We start from the raw sequence: 26,999 nt of genomic DNA, 5'->3' as shown, positions 1-26,999 counted from the left end.
AGATTGTGATGCATATGGTGGGGGCGGGTTCTGTCCCTTACATTATTGGATCCTAAATTTAGTTTTTTGTTTTTTTAATGGAACATATGGCTATATGGCACACTGGCTTAGTAAAGAGTATAATTGCTTCCTATTAAAGTGATAATTGGCCATATGTCCACAAGAGATCCACTGGTATCAGTGAAGCAAAAGCAACATATACCACCCTAAAAAGAAGATTCTGAGAACAGACGCTAAGCTGCGTCCGCTGGGTTTTGTTAAGCTCAGCATTGCTCTCTGTTTTTCAGGCATAGCATTAGGAACCTGAAAGTAAATTTGGCGATTAAAATTCACTCCTGAAAGATATGGAGATAGCTACTAATTTAGATGAGCTTTAAACAAGGGGTGAAAAAATCAGGGAGGTGCGGTCTATATTGCAAGAAACCAGGCATAAGAGCTAAATAGAGCTTCACTATTCGTGGACCTGTGGAGACCAGGTGCTGAAGACAAAACATCACCTTACAGCCCAGTTGCGATTCCCAGAAGTCTCCAGCTGGCCACTTCTGTGCTTTATTCTGTCCTACTCTTGGAGCATTGCTATCTCTCAGTCCACTGCAGCAGTGAATCATGCTCCATTTTCTCCCTCCCTGACTTATCTTTCGACAACAGAATAAAATTTACATTATTGTATATCTCTTTGACGCAGGTCACTGAACTATTTGCACCAATTAAGGTCCATTTATGACAATTTCACTTTAATCATTCACATTACCAAACTCAAGAGCAAGCAACATGAAGATGGAGCATTAAAGAGCCTAAGGAGGTTTTTCTTCCCCCTTAGAAGAGAATCTGTAGAATCTTGAAACGGTGTCATCTTCATATGCTGTTGACTTGGCTAAGACTGGCAGTTGTATTGATAAGATAGTTTGGGGGTTGTAAGGGTTCTGCTGTGGTTCCTCACGAGTAAAGAGACTTAAGCTTAAGCTGGTCATGGACTTTTAAGATCTGTGCTGTACATATCTGCACAATAAACCTGTAAATATACGGGACTTGAGTCGAGTCTCTTACTCGTGAGGAACCACAGCAGAACCCTTACAGCATCCTGGAAGCTGTGCTTTTCTGGAGCGCCCACCAAGCATAAGAACTTGGGCACCCTAGTCTCCTCCTTTCCCTCCTTACGTTTCACACCCTGCGTAATTGGGGCAACGAAACTGTCGGTTGCTCCCTCTTGGCTGGATCGATGATGGGCGTTGGGTCTCTGGAGCATCCCCCAGCCCCCTCTCCGCTGGGCTGCTTTCCTTCCTGTCGCTCCCGCTGGAAGTCCCCTGCTATCCCCGCAGCGCTGGGGCTCTCCATCCCTAGACAGCCCCTGCACCGCCCCACTGGGCGCTGTTTCCCTGACAGGGGTGTTTCCTGGTGAGCTAGACCCTCAGGGGGTAGCTATGCTGTGCTTTCCTTCCTGAATCCAGCAGCAAATATATTTGCTTTCTTTGTTCATTAAGCATTTCATGCTGTTGAAACTTTGCATGACCCTTTCTTCTTTTTCGCCTGCACCTCTACAAGCTCCAGTCAAGTGCCTGTGACTGAAACGTGGTGACTAGACAGGGTCTTTTCAGTTGCAGCACTCCATCCCACCAACTCATCTTGCACTATCTATATTTTCTTTCAGCTCTGGTTGATAACTTAATAAAAAATTGAGATGACCGGGAAGCTCCGTGACCAGAAGGATGACACGGTGGGAGAAGAATGTAAGAAATTTAAACTGTATTTTAAAAATATAGTAAGATTGAAATTTAGAAGGAATTTGTATGAAAAGTGAGACTGCAGAGTTAGAATTATGTTAAGGGTTAAAAAATGTGAAATAATTAATTAAGAATAGTTACAGAAAGGATAGGATTTACTGAAAAATAAGGTTTGTACAATGTAAAGAAATTACTAAGATGAATGATAATGAACAGGATGGGCAGACGGGAGGAAGTCAATTTACAATGTTAAGGAAAAAATTAATTTTTAATGAATTTTTTGTTTTTCATTTTTGTAGTTTGTAATAATTTGTATTTTTATTTGTATTTTTGTAGTTTGTTTCTATTAGTTGTATTTGTTTTTGTTTGTTATATGTATTCTGTTTATGTTTTGAAAAAGTTAAATATTTTTTGGGGGGGTAACTTAATTTAAAAAATGCCCAGGGCTTTTAACCATTAAGTTGGGTTTCATGCTTAAGAAAACCTTTTACAGTTCTTTGCTGTGATGCTTCATTCTACTACGACCAGCTGTTCTGCTTTGTTGTTTTTGACTACTATTTTTTAATGTCAGCTGTTCTAGGAGACTTGTTCACTGAAGAACGATGCAAATGTCTAAAATAAATTATGAGAGAGGAAAAGCAGGCAGTATTGTCAATACTGTGACAAGGAACAGGAAACACTTGGCAGCAATTCTTTAGAGTCTGCTATTCCAGTAGTAACGTAATTTTTCACCTCCCTAAACAGGGGTTAGAAAGCTTCTGTTGGGTTTTGGAACATGCCATGTGTACTCCAGCCCAGCTGTGGCCCAGATTAAAGTTAAGAGTGATGGCCTCTGTCTGGATCCGAGACCCAGATGGATGGAATAAAAGCAACGACACCACAAATACCAGCTTTTACTATTCGCTGCACTGGTAGCCAGGTTGTGTCATGGTTCAGGAACTGAAAACTTTACACCACCATAGTGGTGAGATATTAAGGATAGTCAAGTTCCCCTCCATGGAGGATTTCTGCCATGACACAATGATTTTCACAGATGGAAGATGCGGAGAAAAGTTGCCACAATACTACAGCCATCACCTGCTGCTGAGAAGGTTTCCTTGCTCACATCCTCAGACACCAATATATCCCCTCCCCTATATATTCCCTCATCGAGATCCAACCTTCACTGGTCCCAGAGGCAGCAGAAGATCTTACAGCCCAGCAAATAACGTATCTCAAGAACACAGTGTGGCATTGTGTTATTGATCAATAGCGTTATTAATTCAGTTAAGATCCAGACCATCCGGATATTTTATGGCCTTGCCCTATCATTCAGGTATACTGGAAATAAATTCTAGTTAAGATTTGCAAAATCTCTGTATAGTATATTGATTGCCTGCTGATACCACCACCACCACCACCCCCAAAAAATCACTGGGTCCTTTACAAGACAATATGCAAATAGGCAATCTCCATTTGGTGCTGAATTTGCTAATGGTGGTTAAATGGTCTGTAACAGCATGCTGGGGGTAGACCAGACTGGATTAAAGATCTGTGATGTTGCATTGCTAACAACCTGCTTTTCTACAAATTATTTCAGAAAACCAGCAGATACGTTTAGTCAGAGGTGATCTTTGTTCATTTTATTTTAGAATAATTGCAAACTTTATGTTTTTGTTTTCAGTGTTACAATTTGCAGATATATGCCTATTTATGGGAAGGGGCATTGTATTTTTGCTGAATAAAAAAGTTACCGTTAAAAAAAAACATCCCACGGGGCTGCCTCTTTAACCAAGAGCACGAGAACAGAGCAGCTCTGAGGAGGGGAGGTCTGGGACACCCATCTTTACGCAGGATTATTTCAGCCCTCAGTAAGCAACAGGCTAGTCCTAGAGCAATACAGTATTTCAAGTTACTGCTTTGCTGACTTGAGGCCATAATGGTTAAGTCGTCTTGTCTGTAGTGCCCACAGTGCATTGACCAAACTAGCTGACTCTGGACTTGGACTGAATGTTCTGCTGTCTTGCCTCTCTATCTACCAAGACCTGCCCCTCTTCCCTGCTTGGATTTCCCCACCCTGAGCTTTCACCCAGGGAATGGCTCCCCTTGTGGGCAGCAGATGTTGACACCACTCCTATAGTAATACCTTGGTACTGAGATCTAGCAGTTGCTCCTTGTCATGACATAAACCTGATCCTAGTCCACCCAAGGCATAAGCAGAGCGTATCATGACTGGGTAGCCAATCTTTTCTGCTGCTTCCAAAGCGTCGTCTGTCTAAATAAAAGAAGAACAGGTAGAATTGTCTACATTACAACGCAATGTGACACAGACGAATCAGGGATGCTGGTCAGGAATGTGCTCAATGTTCTGTGGAGCATATACTAGGGAGGTTGGCTTCCTCAAAAAAAATCCTGGGAATTACATTTTTGTTGAGGGTGATAAAAGAATCTTGTCCCAAACATCACACACACACACACACACACACACACACACACAGCTCAGTTCCCAATATTTCCTGAGGAGAGGGAATGACTACTAAACATTTAAATCTATAGTAAAGATGTGGCTTGACTACAACCCTTCCTCACCAACCCAAGGAATCCTGCTTCTACAGAACTAAAGGGGAAGGCGACTGCACATCAGTTTTTCAGCTCTGATATGTTCACCTGTAAATTATTACTAGCAGCAGTTGGGAAGAGAAATGAGAAATTACCACAAATCAAAATCAAGTTTGGACTTAAGTCTTTTTTGCCCTTTTTAGTAATTAAGTGTTTCAGAAGCTCTGTATGTGCCAATCCCCTTTTTCTGGTAACATCACAGACACAGAGGGACTGTACAATCAACCTGTTCCATATATTAAGGCACTGAAAAGAATTGTTTTAGCTTTCTGAGGCCAGTTGGTGTGTAAAGAGAGAAATATTTTGAGGTATGGACTGCAGAGGTGGCCAATTCTTTCAAATCCATCTGGGCAAAATTCACAGCCAAAAGTTCCAACAAAATGCACACTTCATAGACCTATTAATTATTACCATATTACTTTAAACTCTATGGATCCCATTGAGCTAAAAGCTATTCTGCGCTAATATTCATGTAAGACAATTTTTAAAAAGGAACTCGAAGTTGCTTTCTCAATCAAGTGACTCCGGTTATTGACTTACTCACTGGCCTGGTTTGCATGTGATGGTAAGCCAAAGCATGAGGAGGAAGCGGGCCTGCTGATGCATGTAGAAAACAGCAGCCACTTCCTTTCTTCCCTGCTTCCCTGCAATGACTTCCCTGCAGCCAGTGGCGAAGGAGCAAAGCGACTTCCATCTTCTAACTGAGCCCCAGCACACTTGCTTCTTCATGCTTACTTAGGTATGGTCTGGTTTGGCTTAGCGTTAGATGCAAACAAGGCCACCATCTCAGTGCATCACTCTAAGAAACAAGCACTGATCTTTTGCATCTTTTATTTAAGCTCCCAGCCCCTCTGCCATTGCTCCACCTCTTCTGGAAATTCTGTGCTTACTCACTTGAGCTATTTCCTTTGGAAACAGGATATTTGTCCTGGTATCTCTGCCCATGCTCCTTCTCTGCTTGCAATACAACACATTCAGACTTGTGCAAACCAGCCTTCACTAACTTGGTGTCCTTGAAAGGTATTAGACTACAAGTCTCATCGGCCCCAGCCAGCTGGGTGAAGGTTGGTGCAGACTAATCTGTAAATGGGGTTGTGGGTTGGGTGACCCTATCTTTTGGCAAAGACGACAGATATGACTGCCTTTTGATACCTTCAAAGTTTCTACCATTATGTTGAAGAAGGGGTCTTTTCAGACACACAATAAATGTGCAAAGGCTGGGATGCAGATGCAAAGACTGTGTGAAGAGAGAGAGAGAGAGAGAGAGAGAGAGAGAGAGAGAGAGAGAGAGAGAGAGAATGGCAGAGAGGAGGGGAAGGCTCTGATGTTTCTCTAGGGTAAGGGGGGCATGTGCTAATATAGCACAGACCTGCCTGTCAATGGGTTGCTCTATATTCCCTCCTTGAAATTCTGTCCTACTGCTGATTTCTCCTGCCTGCCTCACATGCATTTGTGGAAACCCTGGACAGGTAGAGCTAGGCTGAAAATAGGACACCAACATCCTCCAGATATATCCACCTCTCTGTTTCAACTGTTTCAAGATGCAACCAAGTATATTTGAACTCAGCTGATGTACCGATTCTACAGCAAAGCTGGGCGCAATCTTCTCATTGATTTCATTCAGTTTGTCCGAAAACATCTGCCTGTCCTCTGTGGCCATGATAGATTCAACTGAAGTTCCAAGGACTTTCACACCATATTCCTGCAGAATGCCACGTTTGAACAGCTCCACTCCTGCGCAGAGAATGAATGGTACGGGAAGCAAGCATTAAAAAGAAGAATGTGTTCTGAAATCAACCCACCTATGGTCAATATTATACAACTTCTCTCTAGGAAGATTTCTGTCAATCAGCTGTCTGCACCACTCAGTCAGTTCCAACCCAAAAGAGTAACTTTGACAGAAAGGACCTTCACATGTCTCTCTGGGCAGAAAAACCATTTGTCTGACATTTGAATATTAGGAGGACTGCCAGTTTTTTCAAAACCTGCTGGGAAAGTTTCTACTCTCTCTGATGTAACGAAGGAGATCCAGCAGCCTCAGATCAGATTAGGGAAGACTGATTGAAGAACAGCACTGCCATGTGTAGCAGCCTATCAAAATCATACACCTGCTTTGAGTATGCTCCGAGCTGTTTCCTTGAAGGCCAGAACTCCTCATAGCTTTTAGCATGTTCTGCTGCTATTATTTCTTGTTTGCTTTTGTGGGACTTTGTCAGTGAATTTCTAAAATGAAAATGTGGACTCTATGCCTATCTGGATATCATATTGACTGACCATCCTTCCCCAAATCTAGAAGATATTCTCCCTCATTTCAAACCAAAGAGGCTGGTTATGATTGTTCTGGTGCAGGGGTCTGCAACCTTTAAGACAAAAAGAGCCACTTGGACCCGTTTCTGAAGGAAAAAAAGAAACTGGGAGCCGCAAAACCACTGCGACATTTAAAACAAATATAACACTGCATTTATTTTAAAAAATCCGATTTAAATTTAAAAATCCGATTTAAATAAAAAAAATCTGATTTAAATAAAAAAAAACCATTTTTTATTTTTTTAAAAAAAAATCATCATTTTATCCATCCTGGGGACCACTACCAGGTCACAGCCTGATCCAAGGTGGGTTGCAACAGCATACAAATATTTGATTTGTTGTTGTTTTTTAAAAAAATGAGTCCTCAACTGCACACTTGTGTTAAATGTTTGTCCCGTGTCTAATTGAAGACTGCTGGCTTTTACAATAATCTTAGTGTCTTTTACCCTTAATATTCCAGACCAGAGGCTATGCTCACCTCTTCCAACCTCCTCTCTTGCTAAATAAAGCACAGAATTGCACCAGAGAAGCCTGTGATGTTTGTGCTGACTTGCATACAGGTGGCTGTAGTAGTTCATAGTGTTCAAACCTTTTTAGGGGAGTTCCCTGCCCCCTTAATGAGAATGGCGATAGATTTCGCACATGAACACAGTTCCAAGTTAGGACTCCTCTCTTCCACGCCAACAAGTGCTTTGTCAAGGCTCCCCTAACACACACTCAGGACAGAGGAAAAACTGCAACCTTTTGGGGCGTCATTCTCCTACCCATGTCTCTGTGAGAACCAGCCCTTTATTCTGCCTCCCGTAGTACATCCTCCCCTTCAAGAAATCATTTCCTTTGGACTTTCGGCCCATCTCCACCCCTATTACTCCTTGCCCTCGCGAAGGAAGCATTTTCACAAGTTTCTTTTTGGTGGGCTGTCCGTGCTTCCAAACACCTGGAAGTCACGACAGGGGCTTCTCCCCCACCTAGTAAATTCTGCCTCTGCATAAGTTACTCAGGTTTGGTTTTCTTTACCAACCCACCCACCCCGGTCGAAGCAGAGCAATAAGTCATTTACCTCAGCGGGGACAAGCTCAGCTCCAATAATGAAACCCTTCCAAGGAGTGGGGGGGGGGGTGTCAAAACTTGTGACAAGCAGGTAGGTGGTTGGAGAGCAGCATCAGAGGGGAGGGGGGAAGGAAATGAGAGGGGAGGGGGGAAGGAAGCGAGAGAAAGCTTTCCCAGTTTTTACGCAACCCGGAGCCTGAAAAGTTGCCAGAGCGCGTGCGGCAAGGAGACTAAAGAAGTGCTATTGTGGGTCGAGTGACCTAGAACTGGGAGAAAAGAAAGCACGGGAGAACAAGCCCCTCTTTCAGCCGCCGAGGAGGAATCCCCCGGATCTCCTCCAGCCACAGGCTGCCCAACCAAACCGGGGCAAAGCCAAGGCGCCGCTCTTTGCGCCACGCGTTTGGAGAGGCCACTTTGGAGAGGCCACAGGGAGGGCGCGGCGCAGGCGGCCAACTTGCGTTCCCCCGCTCCGCCCGGCAGCCTAAGCAACACACTGAGGAAGCAGCAGCAGAGGACTCCCCTCCCCAGTCCCAGTCCCCCACCCCAAGGGATTTGTTGGGGGGTTGCAAAGCCCCCCGCCCATGGCAGGCAGAGAGCTCGACGGTGGTTTCTGCCCAGCCAGCCCAGCTTTGCGCCTGGAAGGCGGGGGCGACGTGACTAACCTTGCCTGGTGAGGTCCGGCGGCGGCTCCGCTCGACGCTGCTGCGGAAGCGCACAACTGCCTTTTCCTCCATGCAGCCTTTTTAAGCAGCCACGTCCCTGCTGTCCGTGCTCGGGCTCCTAGGAGCCTCCAAGCCCCCTCGCGACACATGCACCCATTGGCTCCTGAGACGCGGGTCCTGGGCAAGGGCGAGTCCCGGCCTTGCTCCGGGGTGGAGAGAGACGCGCGCCCGCGAGAGCGCGGTCTGAGGCTGCGAGCGGAACCAGGAGTGAAGGAGGCAGTGGCAGGGAAACAGGCGCAGCTTCCTCGACCATTTTTAAAAGGAGGGCTTCCTCCCTCGCCCTCGCCCTCCACCCGCCGCCCCTGGCCCAGCCCACAGCTGCCTACCTCGTCGTCGCCTCGATGCAGCAGCCAGCAGCAGCTCCACACCAGCAGCAGCAGCCACACCTCTGGAGGGAAACTGCTGCTGTCTGCTGCTGCGCCTGCGCTGGCAGAAACGAGGCACGACGCAGAGCAGAGCAGCACAGCAGTAGCACCCTCAGCCTCCAGAGGGCGGGCCGCCGGCCAGCTGGAGGGCGGCCGCTGCCGCTGGCCAGCTGGAGAAGTGGACAGGCGTATCCGCCCAGAGCCGCGGCAAAGGTGTAAAAGAGCCGCATGCGGCTCCAGAGCCGCAGGTTGCAGACCCCCGTTCTGGTGTAACGTACTCTGCATTGCAGGGGGTTGGACTAGATGACCCTTGGGAACCTTCCGACTCTATGATTCTATGATTCTGATGCAAAAAGTGTGACAAAGCTCAAGACGCAACATTTGAAAGCGAGGAATTGACCAATAAGATTACAATCTGCTGTTACAATAACTCAATATCTCAGTATTGTGTATTAGCTCCAGTCACAATTGTCCGTAAGTTGTTGGTTCAAAGAGTTAAAGGTGGTAAGGCCACTATCCTTCTTAATGTGGCTAAAATCTTTGCCTCTCAAAAGTCTTCTGATCTGAATTTACTTCATCTGCAGAGATGTATGTGTGCAGAATAGTGAGACATCTGTGTTCCCTCATTATGTACATAGGTACATATCTGACTGTGTAGCCTGGAGGAGTTATCACAGCATGGTACTGTTAAGCAAGCAAATGTGTCACACACACACAATGACAGCTGCAGCTTGAAACTTGGTAGATACCTTGGCTTTTCAATTTACCTCATGAAACATTCTGCATATATTGAAACCATGCATATTCTTACATTTTAAAAAATCCCTAATAGAAGATAGGATCATAGTTTATTTGGTATAATAATTGTCCTTATTTATATAAAAGATTCCTACATTTCACTTAGTTTACAGCATGCTAAGTTAATGGGGATATCTTTCAACGGTAAGAAGAAAGAAACACATTCCCACAACAAACTTACCACAGTTGAGAGCGGTCTGCCCACCCATGCCAAGAATTAAGCCATCTGGCCGTTCTGCTTTGATGACCTCTGTAACAAACTGTGGGGTGATTGGGAGAAAGTAAACTGTATCAGCTTGCTTTAGGCCAACCTCATTGGTCTGAACTGAGGCAATATTGGGGTTCATCAGGACCGTTTTCACATTTTCTTCCTAGAAAAAAAATTAAAACAAAATAACTATTCATTCAAGAGCTACATTCACAACTCACGGGAGATAGGTAGATGTTTATTTTCAGCCATAGGCCCATACAAATAAAACACATAGGTAACAAACTTATGCAAGGTAGGTATATCAGCCGATATAACATATCGCATACCACAGTCATCCCAAGTGATATCAACTCACGGGAACAACCTAGTGCTGGTAATTTTTTTATTAATCTGCTGCAGACCAGATATGTGTGTAGATTTGTGAGCACAACACCATGCACTGGGAGGAACAGCGCACAAGGTCAATGCTGTGGACAAATCAACTCAGCCACCATCTATGGGCACACACATTCTGGCTCTGGGATGAAGTGTTTCAAGTTGCACCTCCGGTGGAAGAGCGATTCTGGCATTGATCAGATGTGACTGGATGGGCCTCTTTCAACTAGATGGTGTGCACCTATCCAACATGGGCAAAGCCCGGCTTGGTGATCTATGCTCTGGCCTTAGTTTTGTTGTAGCAGTAGGCGGAGTTGCTGGGATTTGGGCTGCTTCTCTTGTGACAGAAATGGCATTGGGAAGGATCAAAGCAGATGGGAGGCAAAAGGCTCTAGGGGAGGATACAGGCAAGGCACATCCCTAGCTCAGGTGTGGTCTAGCCTTGCCTAAACACCTCCCCCAGTTCCCCAGCGGGATCCCAGATGCTTGGCCTGCACCATGCAGGGGTCCAACACTGGCCAACTCTCAAGGGTGCCTGCCATCAAACAGAATTCCATTCCAACAGCAAGGTCGGAGTGGAAGGATCTGATTCTTGCCCGACTATTGTCATGCCAATCCTGCATACCTGCTGTATAAGCAAATAAATTTGTGGCCTGTTATCGCCCAGGACCGTGGTCCAATGTGTATTATTCCAGCTGCAAATGTGCGACCACCACACGAGTTTTGCAAGCAGGACACCAGCACAGGCTACCCACTCTATGGGAGTGTTTTAAATGCATGTGCTACTTCAATATATTTCTGCTTTCCACTCTTCCCGTGGCTGTCCTTGTGAATTAACACTTGCTCGCATATGTTGCCTATTTACGTTTTGGCCTCGTGTTAATCATTCATGGTGTCGAGCTGCCTAATAAACAGCAGCTTAAGGCTAGTCTTGCATCAACACAATGGAAGGCGAATAATGATGTGAACACTTAGGCACGTCTTGCAGTGCTACACTCGCACAAACTGCCTTGGCTTCACATGCTGTTGTAAATCACGTTGCCAGAGGCAAGGTCGCCAAGAGCAAGTGTCGCTTCTGGAATGGCTGATTAGCACCAAGATCAAGACGGCCGGCTGCTGCTGAGCCCAGGAAGGTCAAGCTAGCAAGATTTACTGGGAAATATAACTTTTCTTAAATGTGAAAGCAGAGGGCAAGCGAAGCAGAGAACAGGAGAGTGTCAGTTTGAGAAGAAATGCTTTTCTTTAGAAATCAAGATGATCTTTGTATAGGGAAGGTGCCTCCAATTCATTTCTCTGATGATTTGATTTTTCCAAGCAGTATCACAAGCCAGCAGAGCTTCCTCACAGGCTGGCTGCAGTCTACATCCAGGCTGCAGAAAAGCATGATGAATCTGTTTGACAACTCCAGGGGAATTGATGGTTTCCTTTTTGGGACAGCCAAACAGCAGCATGATCATAAATGTTAAAGAATTTTGCTTGGAGAATTCAGTGTTTTACAGAAACAAACCTTAAGTGTCATTGATTTCAATGGAAGTGAATTAAAACTTGTGAAATCAATGGGACATAAAAACTTTGGCTGGGAAATGTCAATTCATCTTTTCTCAGTTACAGGTAGGTAGCCGTGTTGGTCTGCCATAGTCAAAACAAAATAAAATAAAAAAATTCCTTCCAGTAGCACCTTAGAGACCAACTAAGTTTGTTCTTGGTATGAGCTTTCGTGTGCATGCACACTTCTTCAGACATGCACACGAAAGCTCATACCAAGAACAAACTTAGTTGGTCTCTAAGGTGCTACTGGAAGGAATTTTTTATTTTATCTTTTCTCAGGACAGTTATGCCTTGGTTCTCATTAGGAACCATGTAAATGCTCCGTCTCTCTAAGAATGAATGAATGAATGAATGAATGAATACATTTTGTTCTCTTACCTCATAAGGTTCTATTGCTATTTTAACCTCCATGTTGCAAAAGGTAACTTAAGAAACAGCTGTAACATGTGAGTTATTGGACAAGATTTCTTAGGCTGCAATCCTATGCTCACTTACCTGGGACAGGGAGTAAATCCATTTAACCCAATGGAGCTTACTTCTGAGTAGACATGTATAGGAGTGCATTGGAAGCCCCATACACCCCACCCCCAGTTCCATTTACTATAGAAACCCTAAGTATGTCAGCTAGACATATGTCCAGACAAAGTGTTTTGTGAATAGTGTAAGGCTTTCAAAGCCTCTTACTGCCTCAGAAATGTTCCCATTTACACTTTTTGCAAAAAAAAAACCCAAAAACACCCAATGTCAGGTCACCTGCAGGACTAGCAGTTTATTGGGAGGATATACATAAACCCAGGATGCCTCAATTATTTTAACACATATGATGTGTTGTGATCTGGTTCACGCAAGTACCAATGATCTGTCATTTTAAACCTATCTTGGTCTCCCAACCAGGGAACAGACAGAACTTGATAGAAGATACCAAGCTAGACATGGCAAATAATGAATGCTTTTCCCATAATAAATCAGCAAGGCTGACATTTCTTTTGCACAACCATTTATGTGAACTTATTTCACTGCACACATATTAAAAACAGAATTTGATCACAACCTGTTCACAGGAAGTTTTTATGCTTGCTGAATAATGCAGCCAGTTCTACCTATATTTCCATATGCTATCAAAAATGTAAACAAGGCAGAACAAATAATTACATTACCACTACATGAAGGAACAAGGATGGATGTGGAGCACGCTAAACTAGGTGTGGGGTGTTATGTATTGAAGTTCTCACCCTAGGCCACTGGGGTGTGTGTATATAGTTCATTCTGCTGCAGTTTTCACTCAGGTCCGCACATGCAAATGAAGGATTGAAAAAGTGACGTTCAGGGATTGGGTAACTACAGAAAGTTGTTACTGTTGCATTGTAGCTGAGTTCTATATAAGCAGGCTGCTGAGCCCTTCAGCTCACTTCTGTTCCAGCCTGAGAATAAACAAGAGCTGCTTGGAAATCACTGTGTCGTCTGCTGTGTCCACCCACAACTTAACATGGGGAACCTCCAAATGTTGTTGGACTACAGCTCCCATCGTCCTTGGGCACTGGCCATACTGGCTGGGGCTGATGGGATTTGGAGTCCAGCCACATCTGGAGGGACACAGGTCCCCCACCCTTGTAACAAACGCTTTACTTTGCTTCCCCCATTCTCACCTTCATGGCCTTGACAGCCTGTGATCCAGAATAATCAAATTCTCCTGCTTGACCGATACACAAACCGCCAGATCCCAGGATTAGAACTTTGGAAACCTGAAGACAAGCAATAGGTCAGTAGAGCTATATCAGCACATGCGTTGTTGGTCCCCATCTCACAAGAAAGCTGGGTCCTCACCTGTTCTTTCTTCCAGGATGGTTTCCAGGATGACAAAGGGCCTACGGTTCTCCTACTACAGGGGTTGGGAACCTTTGGCTGCAAGTGAGGGGTAATGGCAGAGTACTCCCTCACCCCCATTCTCCCTTGCATCATGGCTGCCGTACCACAGCCCCTCCTTGACTTGGGGGGCTGAATTTCTGCATTTGTGAGGCTGCTCCATGGAGAAGTTCTAAATCAAGGATCCTAAATCATGCAGGGAACCTCAGCCTGCAGAAGTATAAAGACTTCCTGCAGTAGAAGGCATTCCTCCAACATGGTGATGGGGTGGAAATTTGGGGGGGGGGGGTGCCTCATGTGCTCATCCCCAGCATCTTATCATGGATGGGATTAAAAAGGCAAAGGACCCCTGACAGTGAAGTCCAGTTGCAAATGACTCTGGGGTTGCGGCACTCATCTTGCTTTACTGGCCGAGGGAGCCGACGTTTGTCCGCAGACAGTTTTTCCGGGTCATGTGGCAAGCATGACTAAGCCGCTTCTGGCAAAACCAGAGCAGCGCACGGAAACGCCGTTTACCTTCCCACCAGAGTGGTACCTATTTGTCTACTTGCACTTGACATGCTTTCGAACTGCTAGGTTGGCAGGAGCTGGGACCAAACAACAGGAGCTCACCCCATCGCGGGGATTCAAACCGCCGACCTTCCGATCGGCAAGCCCTAGGCTCAGTGGTTTAGACCACAGCGCCACCCGCGTCATGGGTGGGATTAAAAACCTCAAATAAGATTTTTGCATGCCCAGACATCTTGAGGATTTCTTTAATAGGCTACTCTCTACCCAGTGGCAAAACCTAGACCCGGAGCCCCATCCATGTCTCTGCATGAGTTGTTCCTGAAGCATATCCTAGGAGAAAGTGCCTCTTTTTTTTCTTTGGCACTAAATCTCAACTTCCATGCATATGAGTTTAGAATATGCTAATGGCTATAGATATACAACACACGTGATCAGGATCCGCACCCCACCTGCTTCATCACCCCACATTCATTTTCCTGCTTTAAAAACTGTTGCTTGGTTTTAAGTGCCATTGGTTGGTTTATTAGCTGGCTCTGGGGTTTTAGGTTGTATATCTTATTTTGTACTGATTCGTTTTCAATGCCAGCTGCCTTGTGTACTTTTACAGAAAGTCAGGATATAAGTTTGCTAAGACATCAATGTCATCCTATTCATGTTCTCCTGAAATAAATGTATAGGTCTCCGTTTGCTTATCTTCCTGCATCATACTGATGCTGATCTAAATATTTTCAAGTTTTGGTTTTTACCTCAAAAGTAGAAATTGCAGAGGACCAAAAAGCCCCCCTTATCACACACACACAAAATTCTGTCTTTCCCCAATATTTTTCCCTTCAGCTGTTGCTTTGGCAACCATTTCCTGTCTCCCTTTCATTCATCCATGAGAAATCTAAGCCAATACACTTCCTATACATGTCTTATGGGCAATCCTGGCCAACAGGGTCTATTTACAAATCCGAATCCAAACAGATTCTCAGCCCTTTCACAATGATCTCTGGAAAAACTGTGAAGAGGGGAAATCCTTTTCAATTCTAAATAAGACTTCATGGAACTGTCACACCTCCTTTCTGCTCAAACTACAATACCCTGTCCTTTGTATAAAAGCAAAAATTCAATATTTAGAACAAAGGATTCTAACACAGCAACTTAATATAAGACTGAACCAGTCCTCTATTGCATACACTGGTTTGTGCAATGAGTGACTCTGAAGTTGTCTTTGCATTAAATTCAGCTTTCCGAAGGAAAGAATAACTTTGCCACAAAAAGGAGGAGCTTTATAGAAAATCCTGCAAGGCAATACATATTAGGAATTTTCAATAACCTTTGAGACTCTCATGCTGTTTATATGAATGCCCAATTGCTGTTACTGCAAAATAAATACAGAGGCATTTGTAATGAAAATTAGCATTCTTACCAATATGAGAACCACTTGAGGGAAGGAAATTCTGTGCCATGGGCGTACCCAGCGAGGGGCAGGGGGGGCAGCTGCCCCCCCCAGAAGCAAAAAAAATTAAATGGTTATAAAGTGATGAAACGAAACAAAATTAGGTAGGGCGATGGCGAATAATCAGTTGTTTACTACACTGAAATGGTGTAAAAACCGAGAAGTATCTAGAGCCACCTAGCGACTGGTAGAGGAATCTATGTCAGCCAGCCAGTGGGATTCAAGGGAGGGAGAGGTCTCTAGCGGCCTCTAGCAGAGAGAAGAGGGAATCTTCTAGAGGGTCTAGTGAGTTCCGCGTCACTATATAAATTCAGCAGCCCATCGCTAGTTGATCAGTATTTTAAGTGCTTTCCCGTCCACCATGGCTACTGTTGAACGATCTTTCAGTACCCTTCGAAGGGTAAAGACCTGGCTCAGAAGTACAATGGGAGACGACAGACTTGACTGGGTTGTGTTTGATGAGCGCCCACCGGAAATTCTTCAAGGAAAATCAGGACTGGATTGAAACGAAAGTTTTGAACAAGTTTTCTTCAAACCCAAGAAAATGATATTAGTGTAAGACATGTAACTAGAATAAAATTGTAAAAAAAAATCAAGCAAATAATTGTAATAACTACTGTAATAAAGCACTGCTATAATTATATATAATTTTCATTTGCCTTTTCTGTGCTGAAATGTCACAACCTGAACGACCATGGCTTACCCCTCCCCCCAGTTTTGATCCTGGGTATGCCCCTGTTCTGTGCCATAAAAGTTGTGGGCAATAAGTTTTTTTGTTTTGTTTTTTGTTATACAAGTTAACAGTCTTAGAGTTTTAAATAAGCTGAAACGCAATTCTGTTTCAGCTTTATTTGGTAGCAAGCTAGAATGACTGTGCAAAATGTGTAACTCATTTGTTTCTTGCCACATTAACTTACAGGCAAGTGTGCTTCAATATGGTTGATCATAGTTCTTGTGTTATATTATTTGTTCTGTGCCCAGATGCTTTGTGGGATGATATAGAGTCATATGGATCTAAAAATGGAACCGGCCAAGTTTTATTTACAGCTGACAGCATATAGGGACCCACAACATTCAGCATCCCAAGAATATGCCAGCAGTGGGCTTTGGATTCAAAACACTCCTCCTCCATAAGCTCACTGATGATTTGGGGCAAGTTGCTCCATCTCTGCCTCACTTCCTCATCTATGTCCAAAAATTCTGCACTTGCAAGGCACACAGCTCCAATTCCTATGTATCAACAATGATTTCAAAGCAAAATGAGAGTTAAATATAACTATAATGAGTAACAAAATCAGGACATTTTTCACAGGGTACTTTTGGTGGTGCAAATCTCTAGGTAATAGTTCTGGACAGCAAGTCTGCCCATCTTTTGCAATAATGGTACCAGTCACTGTATGACTGATGGCTAAACACAAAACACATTAATAAACTGACCTCCACTCTCGAAGTCGCAGCTGTGGCCTTGGGCAGCACTGAAGCGATACTGGTACCTTTTCCCTTCTTGATCAGTGAAATAAATGAATCGAATAAGAACTAGGGAAAGTAAACAAAATGCATATCGGCACCCAAAAGAAGACCACATTTATATTATAAAAAGACAGAAAGAAGAAGGAAAAACCATGTTTGTAATGTAGCTCTATGGCTATCAATGTTACCACACTGAGTCCATCTACCACATATTTCTCAAGTTGGAAAAGGGTTTGAACACGCTCCTGTATACAATCAGGGTCCTCAATCATTTTCACTACAAAGCCACTTGACCCAGTCTACTCTTACTAATCTTTAACTGAAATAATCGATACAAAATCAGCTCATCACATAAAGCTGTAAATACTGTGTTTTGCATAAAATCTGTATTTTTTTGGGAAGTTAGCATAAGTTCTACAGAATTACTATCATAAGCACAGGATTTGAAGGGTTTTAGTGCAACAAGCTAACATGATTACCCCCTCTGGAATTTCCGTTTAGTATCATTGGAACTCTCTCTAATTAGGTTGTGAGTCTAATTCACTTAATTAATAATTAACCCAATTAATAGATGCACTCATTGTATTGTGTCCCAAACCAACCAAGCACCCAAGTGCTTAAGAAGCTTAAGGCATGCATCTAATCCAATTTGCAGGAAAATCTTAGCATGGATCAACAAGGTCTTTCCGAGAGAAACTGCTATGAAGAAACAACTGTATCTATCACTTCTGTTCAAACTGGATTACGCTTGTGTGTTCCAATGGACAGAGCCTCAGGGTTTTATTGAGAGACCTGGATTTAAACACCAGTCTTGCTGCAATTCCATTAAGCAATCTTCAACGAGTCACTCTTGCTCTGTTTCAGTTCCCTAGTCTATTAAATTGGGAATAATAGTGCTCCATCTCACAGGGTTACTGTGAATATGAAAAAGAATGGTTGGTTGCCACCCATTATGAGCCTCATGAGCGGTGGTTCTCAGACATGTGTTTTCGGCACATGGGTGAGGGGTAAAGGTTAAGCCCCCTCTCTCTCACATGCTGTTTTCCCCTGCTGTCCACTTTATGGCTCATCAGCCATGGGAGCAGTTCACTCCAGCAACATGTCTGCCTCAGTCCTAAGGGTTAATACTATCTATAGGTAAAGGTAAAGGGATCCCTGACCATTAGGTCCAGTCACGGACGACTCTGGGGTTGCGGCACTCATCTCATTTTACTGGCTGAGGGAGCTGGCGTACAGCTTCCGGGTCATGTGGCCAACATGACTAAGCCGCTTCTGGCGAACCAGAGCAGTGCACGGAAATGCCGTTTACCTTCCCGCCGGAGCGGTCCCTATTTATCTACTTGCACTTTGACGTGCTTTCAAACTGCTAGGTGGGCAGGAGCTGGGACCAAACGACGGGAGCTCACCCTGTCGCGGGGATTCGAACCGCCGACCTTCTGATTGGCAAGCCCCAGGCTCTGTGGTTTAACCCACAGCACCACCCTCGTCTCAATACTATCTATACATTATACATAAATATGCAATTTTATATGAGGTGCCTTTTTTTCTTTGTTCTTTTAAAAGGTGGGTGCTTTTTTCAGTACTCTGGCAGACACTGGTTGCTAATCTTGGCACATAAAGTACTTACCATTGGTAAATTCTGGTCTATGTTTAGTTAACAAAAAACAAACAAACCTCCAAATAAATAATGATTAAAATGCACCCCCTTCAGCATTTTTTGTTGCTGTTTATCTCCAATGAATGCTAAATATGGGCAGGCATGTCCTCTTTTTTTCCTCGCTTCACATCTTGATGCTGTTTAATCACAATCTCCCACCTACTCAACCTACTGCTGGAGGGATTGTCATGGGAGATCACAGACAGGGGATTAAGCCTCATTTTCAGACGTGAGAACAAGGAAGTGTGCATATGAATCCATTTAAATAACTCTACAACTTCAATAATGCGAAAGTATTCAAAATGTATTTGAAATATAATAGGTCTTGTTTTAAAATAAAGGAAAGGGGGGAAAAACCTATCTGCCTTTCAGTGACATAAATTGCTTTCATTTACATAAATCATGTATTTGAGGTTTGGGCCCCAATCCTACCTATGCAAATTGTGCTGTTTAGTTTAATACAAAATATCACACTTAGATCAAAGCACAGCAAGGCCTGAGCATATAATTCAGTGAGATCTACTGCTTTCAAGGCCTGCTTGTGGGGTTCCTTGAAGCATCTAGCATCTGGCTGGCCACTGCTGGAAGAAAGGTGTTTAATCTGATCAGGGATGGGGAAGCTGAGGCCTTGGATGTGGCCCTCCCAAGCCTTTCTATCTGGCCCTCAGGACTCTCCCCTAGTCACACCCTCTCCTTCGGCCATATCCTGTCTCTATCACGCCCCTCACAGATGCCTGGCTGGAATGTCTCCTTGAACAGTAATAATGTTTCTTGCACATGGGAAAGAGGATGTTAAAAAAAAAAAAAAAACACCACTGGTTTTTTGCATGACTGGAAGGTAGCCTACTGTGAGTGCCACCCAATTTTCCCCTCTGGCCAGGCCTGCCAGTGGCATGCAGCACCCAGAAGTTTTCCCGTGAAGAAATGTGGCCCTCAGGGTGAAAAATGTTCCTCTGCTCTTGTTATCTTCCCTACATGGTATGGGCAAGTCACATTGCTCAAAAATAAATACATGTTTAAACCAATAGGTCTTGCAGAGCTCTCAGATTAAAATAAAAAAGGAAGGATGCTACACAAAATTTGTTTTGGTTTTAACAAGCTGCTGTGCTGTGTGGGACGCCTTTGAACTGGCACCAAGATTGGACTGCCATATTATGGTTGGCAGTACCAACAGCATACAGGGGTCCCATGGCCTCAATTCGTGGCGTGGCCAAATGCGCAGAAGACAGCATCGCGCCTGGTCTCAATTGGCAGAATATTTCTGTAGCGTTCCAGGTCTTGGCCAGTCTCACACTCCACATGCTTTCCTCCAACAAGTCTTAAATCTAAGCACCTTTTATCGGATTCATCCCTTCACAGTACCTCTGTGTCTGTTGGTCCAGGATTGGCTTCTGGGTAAAACTGTGCTGTGAATATCGGCTTGTTCTCATGCATAATTCCCTGCAGGGGTTTTTCAAAAGAAAAAAGAAAAAAGGTAAAAAAGGGTTACCTTAATTTCCCATCTGCAAACAGGAGAGTTATGAAAATGCTACTGTTGGCAAACCCTGCAAGCAATCAGGTTTAAAGGCCCAGGATGACTTAGCAACAACAGCTGAAATTCATTACACTCCAGGTCTTCAAACGATGTTTTATCCACTAAACTGCTGAGCAGCTCACAATAGCATCTCTGTAATTCACTGGCTAGTGCACATGCTTTGACATAGTGCTTGTTGAATTCCAAGCACCTTTTTAAAAAAGAAAGAAAGAAAGAAAGAAAAAAGCTGCACGCTATCTCTCTCTAGCTGCCTCCCCAATATTTCCACATAGGATGTTTCGTCGCCATCTCAAATTCATTGTGTCCAAAACTAAACTACCTCCCAAGCCTTCCTCCCCTCAAGTACTCTCTTTAGTGACAGACGCCTTCTTCCTGGTTGAACAGACATTAAACTTTGCCTTTATCTTTCACTCCTATTGCTCCTTTGTTCCCCACATTCAGTTCAATGCTCAGCAGCGCCATATCTCCCGTTATAACACAGCAGAGACATGTCTAAAAAAGAAAGTAAGAAAATATTTTTCAAGCCCTAGCCATCTCTTGCCTTAACTAGACTTTCTTGTCTTCTGCTGTCTCACCATGGTCCCCTCTCATGCCAATCCAGCACTTCTAGATTTGGCATCTTTCCGCAGGGCCTGCAAGACGGAGCTGTTCCACCTGGCCTTTGGGTTGGCTTCTGTTTAATATTTACGCTTCATCTTTTATTGGTGGGTTATTTTTGAAATTGAGACCTGCAGTTTTAATTGAATTTTTAAATTTGTATTTTAATTCTGTTATTTTAAATTGATCGTGTTTATGTGTTTTATTTTGCTGTGATTTTAATTGATGTTAGCAGCCCTGAGCCCGGTTTTTTGGCTGGGAAGGGCGGGGTATAAATAAAAATTTTATTATTATTATTATTATTATTATTATTATTATTATTATTATTATTCTAGCCTGTCAAAATCACTCTGTGGTTGCTCCGATTACCGGTATGTAACCCCCGCCCAAATCTCTACACTGGCATCCTATCCACTCCCATTCACTGACTTGGCCCCCTTGTCCCACCCTTGACCTATGCTCCTCCAACACCTGCCACCCACCCTCAGCTGCCCGAAGGTCTCCTGGTCCTCAGACAACTCCGTCTTTGTTTCATGTGTGCTTTGCAACTGCCTCCCAGAACTCCTATGTGATGCCACCTCTCTTATTTGGTCCAACCCGCTCCTCGAAACCCTCTTCTCTGTGAAGCATTTGGCACATCTGCCTAACCCCATGCCCTACTGCAACAAAGGCAGTAACCAAAGCTAAGTACATGTCACTGCATATTGCTTCCCCGTCTGTCTTGCCTTGCCCATTCTGGAAGATATCTCTAAAAGGAATGGGTGTGTAGTGGGGGGGGGGCTCCTAGATCCACTACTGTTGTTGGAGGCAGAGGTGGTCTTCACAGTCCAGAATGCTTGCTGCCATTCTTAGAACAGCAAGAGTCTGGCCATTGTGCACGGTTGCCATTGTGCACGGTGCAGAAACCTCAGTGGGTGCAAAAATATAGTGGCACAAACTGCATGGAACCCATCACCCCTGTGTTTAAAGAACTTCACTGGTAGCCTGGTTGCTACCAAGCCAGACTTAAGGCCTGTACTTAAAGAAATGCTGGGGGTGATGTAATGGTGGTTCCGCAGCATCCAGAAATTTGGTATGCAGCTACACAAAAAAGGGTAGTCTCAGTACAAGTGCCTCCATTAAGGAATTTTCTGTCAAATAAGGGCAATGCCAACCTTTTCTCTTTTTTAGTTCACATTTAAAATGTTCACTTCTGGATTTTATCAAGCCATTGATGCTCCTCTGTCTATTTATGTCTGCAGATATCTGACCCTGATCAATCCAAGGATGCACTCAACATGAGATTGTTTGTACTGCTGACATCATCGAGGGAGGGAATAAACTCATGCAGCTATGAAAGTTTCTCTTGGGTCTATCAGAAGATATCTCCACCAGAAACTGCCGCTGTCACATTTGCTGCACACCACATGCACAGCAAGGCAGATAATATTGGAACACTGTGTAGATGACCAAGGGATAATGATGTGAAAGTTACAATGTTGAATCTGCCTTGACAGATGATTGGGGAACATAATGAAATATCGTTCTTTGGTGGGCAGGGAGAGTGCAATCCTACGCAGTCTGGGCCCTGCCAATGTAGAATGCTATGCCGACCTCTCCTACTACTAAAAATTAATCTCAATCTTTGCTAATACAACTTTTTTTCTTCTATTCTCTTCCATACAAAGGACCCCCGAGTTCCAATTAATGCTGGAAGCAAACCTGAATAACTGCTAGCTTTTATATTTTCAAGAGCACAAGAGTCATTTCTTCTTTGTTTCATTCTGCCTTGGCTTCAATTTCTCTTTCCACGAGGAACAGTCATACCTAATTAGGATCGGCAGACTTCTCCATTCAATCTACCAGTCTAGGTTTCCATCACCTCCAGTCATATATCCTGTTTTTCTGAACATCCAGCCTGAACTCAAAACCTTGGACACTACTGTGTGATTTCTGGCTCGCTCTATTAAAGGAATCTTCCTGTTATCCCTGAATGGAATAAATCCAGTATATTATCCAGTAATTAATCAAAAAGAAACTATTCACTGATGAATGAAAACACACACCAGGAGATTGACATTCTAGGTAAATCAGAGGCAAACATGTTCTTGGGTGCACCTGAGCAGAGTACAGCTCATCTTCCCTGTCTCATGAAATTCTTCACAGATACCCAGAGAGAGGGAGCTTTACCTCATTTGTTTGATCATTCGCATTCACAAATAGAGGCTTCCAGCCAGGAGGGAGGGAGTTGCTGTCAATCGCGTAGCCATGATTCTGAGCAGTAATGAAAGCCTGTCCATTTATCATGTTCACAACTGGTTGATTCTGTCCTCTAAAGGGACACACTCAAAAGAGAGAGAAGTGGGGAAGGGATGGTTTGGGGAGGGGAGGGGAGTGGAGGGTGTGTGTGTGAAGGGCAGGAGAAGAAGGCCACAATTAATAACGCGCAGGGGCAAGCAGAAAGGAACACACTGTACCACCCATTACCATTATCCATTAGGAGGATAACAACTCTGCATTCTGCCATATTTATTTATTTGATTCATTTGCATTTATTATTTGCCCATAAATGCCTAATCCTCTATTGGGGCAAAATAATAATAATAATAAATAAATAAATAACACTAAACAGAAACGCACAAAAGGAGCTACAATAGGTTTTTTGAAAAAGGACTCAGACACAATCAGTGGAGAGATTCAACTAATAATCTGCATCAGCTTTAAACTGGAATGGCCAAAGTCAATGCCATGGAGCTGGCCTTGTGACACTGGCATCACTGCTGCTTATGGGGACAGGGCAGGGGGCAGGGCAGCTATGAGTTCTGGGCTGCAGAGGGGCACTGTCAAAGCCCAGCAATGCACTTGCACAACCCTGACCTCAGCAGCCCCACCCTTAAAGCAGCAGCACTGGCATTGGGGAGGGGGCAGCTTTGCAACAGCACCCCAGCCACTCCTAGCTTTAAGATATAGATCTACAGATAGTAATGTTACAAAGCCAGGATGCCATATTTCGGCAGTTTCCAACCCAAACTGATTGGTGTGGGGTGAAGGCAGGATAAATATGTGTCCTGAATATGCTGTTGTCGAAGGTGTGGATTTGTCACCATACCTGTTGGCCATGGGCATTTTGTAGGATGAAGCCCCAGCTGCCAGACCAGTGATTAGATTCCCCAAACTGATTCCAAACAAAGGTTCCTGACGATCACTCTGTAGAACCTGTGTGGGAAAGACTTATATCAACATAAGAAGAGCGTGCTGGATCAGGCCAATAGCCCATCGAGTCCAGCATCCTGTTCTCCCACAGGATTCCTGTGGGAACTCTGCAAGCACAAGACCCCTCTCCCATCCTGTGGCTTCCAGCAACTGTTATTCAGAAGCATTACTGCCTCCAGCAGTGGAGGCACAGCATAGTCATCATGGCTAGTAGCCACTGATAGCCATTATTCAGCCTCATTGGGTACCCATGAGTTCGAGTGTCTATCCACTTTCTCAATGCCAAGCATAATTTTGTAAACTTACATCATGTCACCATAGACAATCTACTTTTCCATCTCACATTTTCTCACAGCAAGTCAAGTTAAAACAGCAGCACACACCCACACCCTTTTTTCCACCCAGCAAGGTGAAATGTTGGAGAGCTGAAATTTAAGGAATGCACACATTGTGAGTTGCCACTGTGCAACATGGGGAATTTAGGACAGTGGTGCTTTGAGCAAAATATTAATTCTAGTGCATGTTCTGTACCTTCCTGACATTCTCAATTAGTTCTTGGGCTTGGGTTGGATCGCCAGGACCGCCAGAAAGCAAAAGCCCATCATAGTCCAGCCTGGTGAAATCATGATTCCAAGGAACCAGATGCACCTCAGCACCTCTCTGGGAAAGAAACAAAAGGGAAAGCATGAAAAAGAATGACATGTAAGTTTGTGATGCTGAACAGTACATGACACAGTAGAGTCTGAATATGAAAAAGCCAACTTGGAAAGGATTCGACCTATCAATCACAATGGAGCTCACTGTCCTCTATCTCTCAACCTGGCATTTGCTCTCACTCACTCCCACTCTGACATTTTCTTTATATGGCATACTTAGACGCTTTAGTTTCAGTTTCAGCAGACACTATTCTGTAGTTTTGTTTTTGGGGTATCTGAATCACTGAATCCCTATGAGGCTTCATATCTTGCTTTGCCTTGGACAAGCCTAGAATCCCTCTGAAGCACACTGCAGATCCACTGCACGCTCCTAATTCATGTCCACTGGCTTTCTCAGTTTGGCCTACATGGACAGAATGAATGGGTGCTCTTCGCACATATTCAGAGGTTTCCCCATCTTTGTGCATTGTCTTCCCCAGTTTGAAAAACAAATGTATCAGACCCAATGAGAAACTAGAATGGACATGACAGTCCATCTTTAGCCTCACACATGCTAAAGATGTGTACAGAGTACAGAACTTAAAACTGCCAGAGTATCTGTGAAAACTCAAGCAATTAAACAATTGTCCAGTTTGTTGGTCATGAGCAAATCAAAATGATAAAACCAGTTCCATAGAAGAGAAAGCTATTTTTAAAATGTATGATTTACCTTCACAAGCAAACGAATAGCATTGTGCTTTAATCCGCAATCCACAGCCACAATTTTGATTGGATTACCTTTTCCATATACTTTGACTTCCTGTTGGTATGTTTAGAAAAAAAGACATTGTTATTGGCAACTTATTTATTATATGCATATCCTACTTTTCTTCCATTATGGAACATAAGCAGTTGATAGTGTCTCACGTGGTCTCTGATAGAGGCAGTAACCAGAACTAGGCTAGGACTAGACTCAATGTAAGTTTGCTGTATCATGTTTCTACTGGCTATGTCGTGGAGCTTACCGGTAGTTAATTCTACAAACTTATTCCTCTACAGTCAGTTAAAAAGCAAGCAACTATATTAAGCACTGAAAAAAGCTTAATCCCATTTAGCATGCTTAATCAATTATTGAAAGATGAGGTACAAATCTGAAAAATGCATACATTTATGTAATACAGGCATCCGTAAGAACCATTTTGGATTTTATAAATATTTTATTGTTTTTTCAAGAAAAATATAAACATGCACATAAACATTATCAACACAATTGGTTTTCCCCTTCCCACCCCACCCCCAAAACAAAAGACTAAGGTGCCAAATTTTCCCATAAGTCTATATGCAGAGTTGGTGGGTGCCAATCCTCAGAGTGTTCATTTGAATATTTTATAAACGGGTGCCATATTTCAACAAAACCATCCATATTGGATACATCATTCAGGGCTTGTACTCTTTTAGTTAGTTTCTCAGATAAAGCAATTGTCTTATGTTCTGTTTCCATTGCATGATCAAGTCCTTCCCAGCTCTTTGCTATACGTAATCGTGCTGCTACCAAAATTAAAGTGATAACTTCCTTGTGTAATAATCTGAGTATTTTTAAAGATTGTTAATAAACCTAGACATGGGCTACATTGTACATCCTGGTTCGTGTTTTTGCTTATTTCTGTAAATACTCTTTCCCAAAATACTTGCATTAGTTCACATGTCCACCAGATATAAAGTTGTACCAGTTACCTTGCAGCGTTTCCAGCTATATTGGTTTATCAATATAGCTGAGTCTTACAGGTGTTAGATGACATCTATGTATTAATATTTTTTATCTGATGCAGGTTGTTGGTGGGGGTTTTTGGGGGGTGTCCATAGATTGTTCCAATCTGCTTCTTCAATTTCTATGCATAGGTCCTTTTCTCAGTTTTGTTTAATAGCCAAGCATTGTCCATTGTTCAGCCAGGTTCAGAATCAGTTTTTCAAATTGTGTCAATGGTCTAATTGCTTGAGATATAAACACTGAATCTGAGATAAAATGTATCACCTGATAGAATTCACAGCCAATTCACCCTGCATCCCCCCCCCCATTCTTCCCATGATTTGCCCTGCTAATCTATCTGTACAATACTTTTTCCTTCCATTTGGCAAATAGGTTTGTTATCATTTCTAAGATGGTTTTGTTATGAATCAAAACTGCGATGCCTGGTATTCTGTGTTGCACGGGTTTATCAAATTCCAATTGTATCCAGATCTTTTTTACGTTGTTTATCATGCTAACGACATTTTCTATACGGGCTGCATCATAGTAGGCTATCTTTGCAAATGTGGGAGGCTCGTGTCTCCCTCTCTGGGAATGTTGATACAATACAGTCAGTTGAAGTTTAGGTCTCTTCCCTTGGTGAATGAAGCTTGCAATC

General features: G+C 43.5%; 1 protein-coding gene across 1 annotated transcript in view; it reads right to left on the bottom strand.

Moving 5' to 3' along the window:
* The window catches only part of CPS1 (carbamoyl-phosphate synthase 1), a 134,465-nt gene that overhangs the window by 80,043 nt on the left and 27,423 nt on the right, over positions 1-26,999 (bottom strand). The window contains exons 7-16 of the mRNA XM_033170879.1: positions 25,325-25,414; positions 24,491-24,619; positions 23,856-23,962; positions 22,937-23,078; positions 19,999-20,076; positions 16,947-17,045; positions 13,342-13,437; positions 9,743-9,932; positions 5,896-6,053; positions 3,847-3,975 (exon numbers count right to left, since the gene is read on the bottom strand). Coding sequence (XP_033026770.1) covers positions 3,847-3,975; positions 5,896-6,053; positions 9,743-9,932; positions 13,342-13,437; positions 16,947-17,045; positions 19,999-20,076; positions 22,937-23,078; positions 23,856-23,962; positions 24,491-24,619; positions 25,325-25,414 — 1,218 coding nt within the window. The remainder of the gene's footprint in view (positions 1-3,846; positions 3,976-5,895; positions 6,054-9,742; positions 9,933-13,341; positions 13,438-16,946; positions 17,046-19,998; positions 20,077-22,936; positions 23,079-23,855; positions 23,963-24,490; positions 24,620-25,324; positions 25,415-26,999) is intronic.

Source organism: Lacerta agilis, chromosome 1 (assembly GCF_009819535.1).
Source record: "Lacerta agilis isolate rLacAgi1 chromosome 1, rLacAgi1.pri, whole genome shotgun sequence".
In the NCBI taxonomy this organism is placed as follows: Eukaryota; Metazoa; Chordata; class Lepidosauria; order Squamata; family Lacertidae; genus Lacerta; species Lacerta agilis.
Note: the sequence above shows the minus strand (reverse complement) of the source record. Positions and strands in the feature narration are given on the sequence as shown.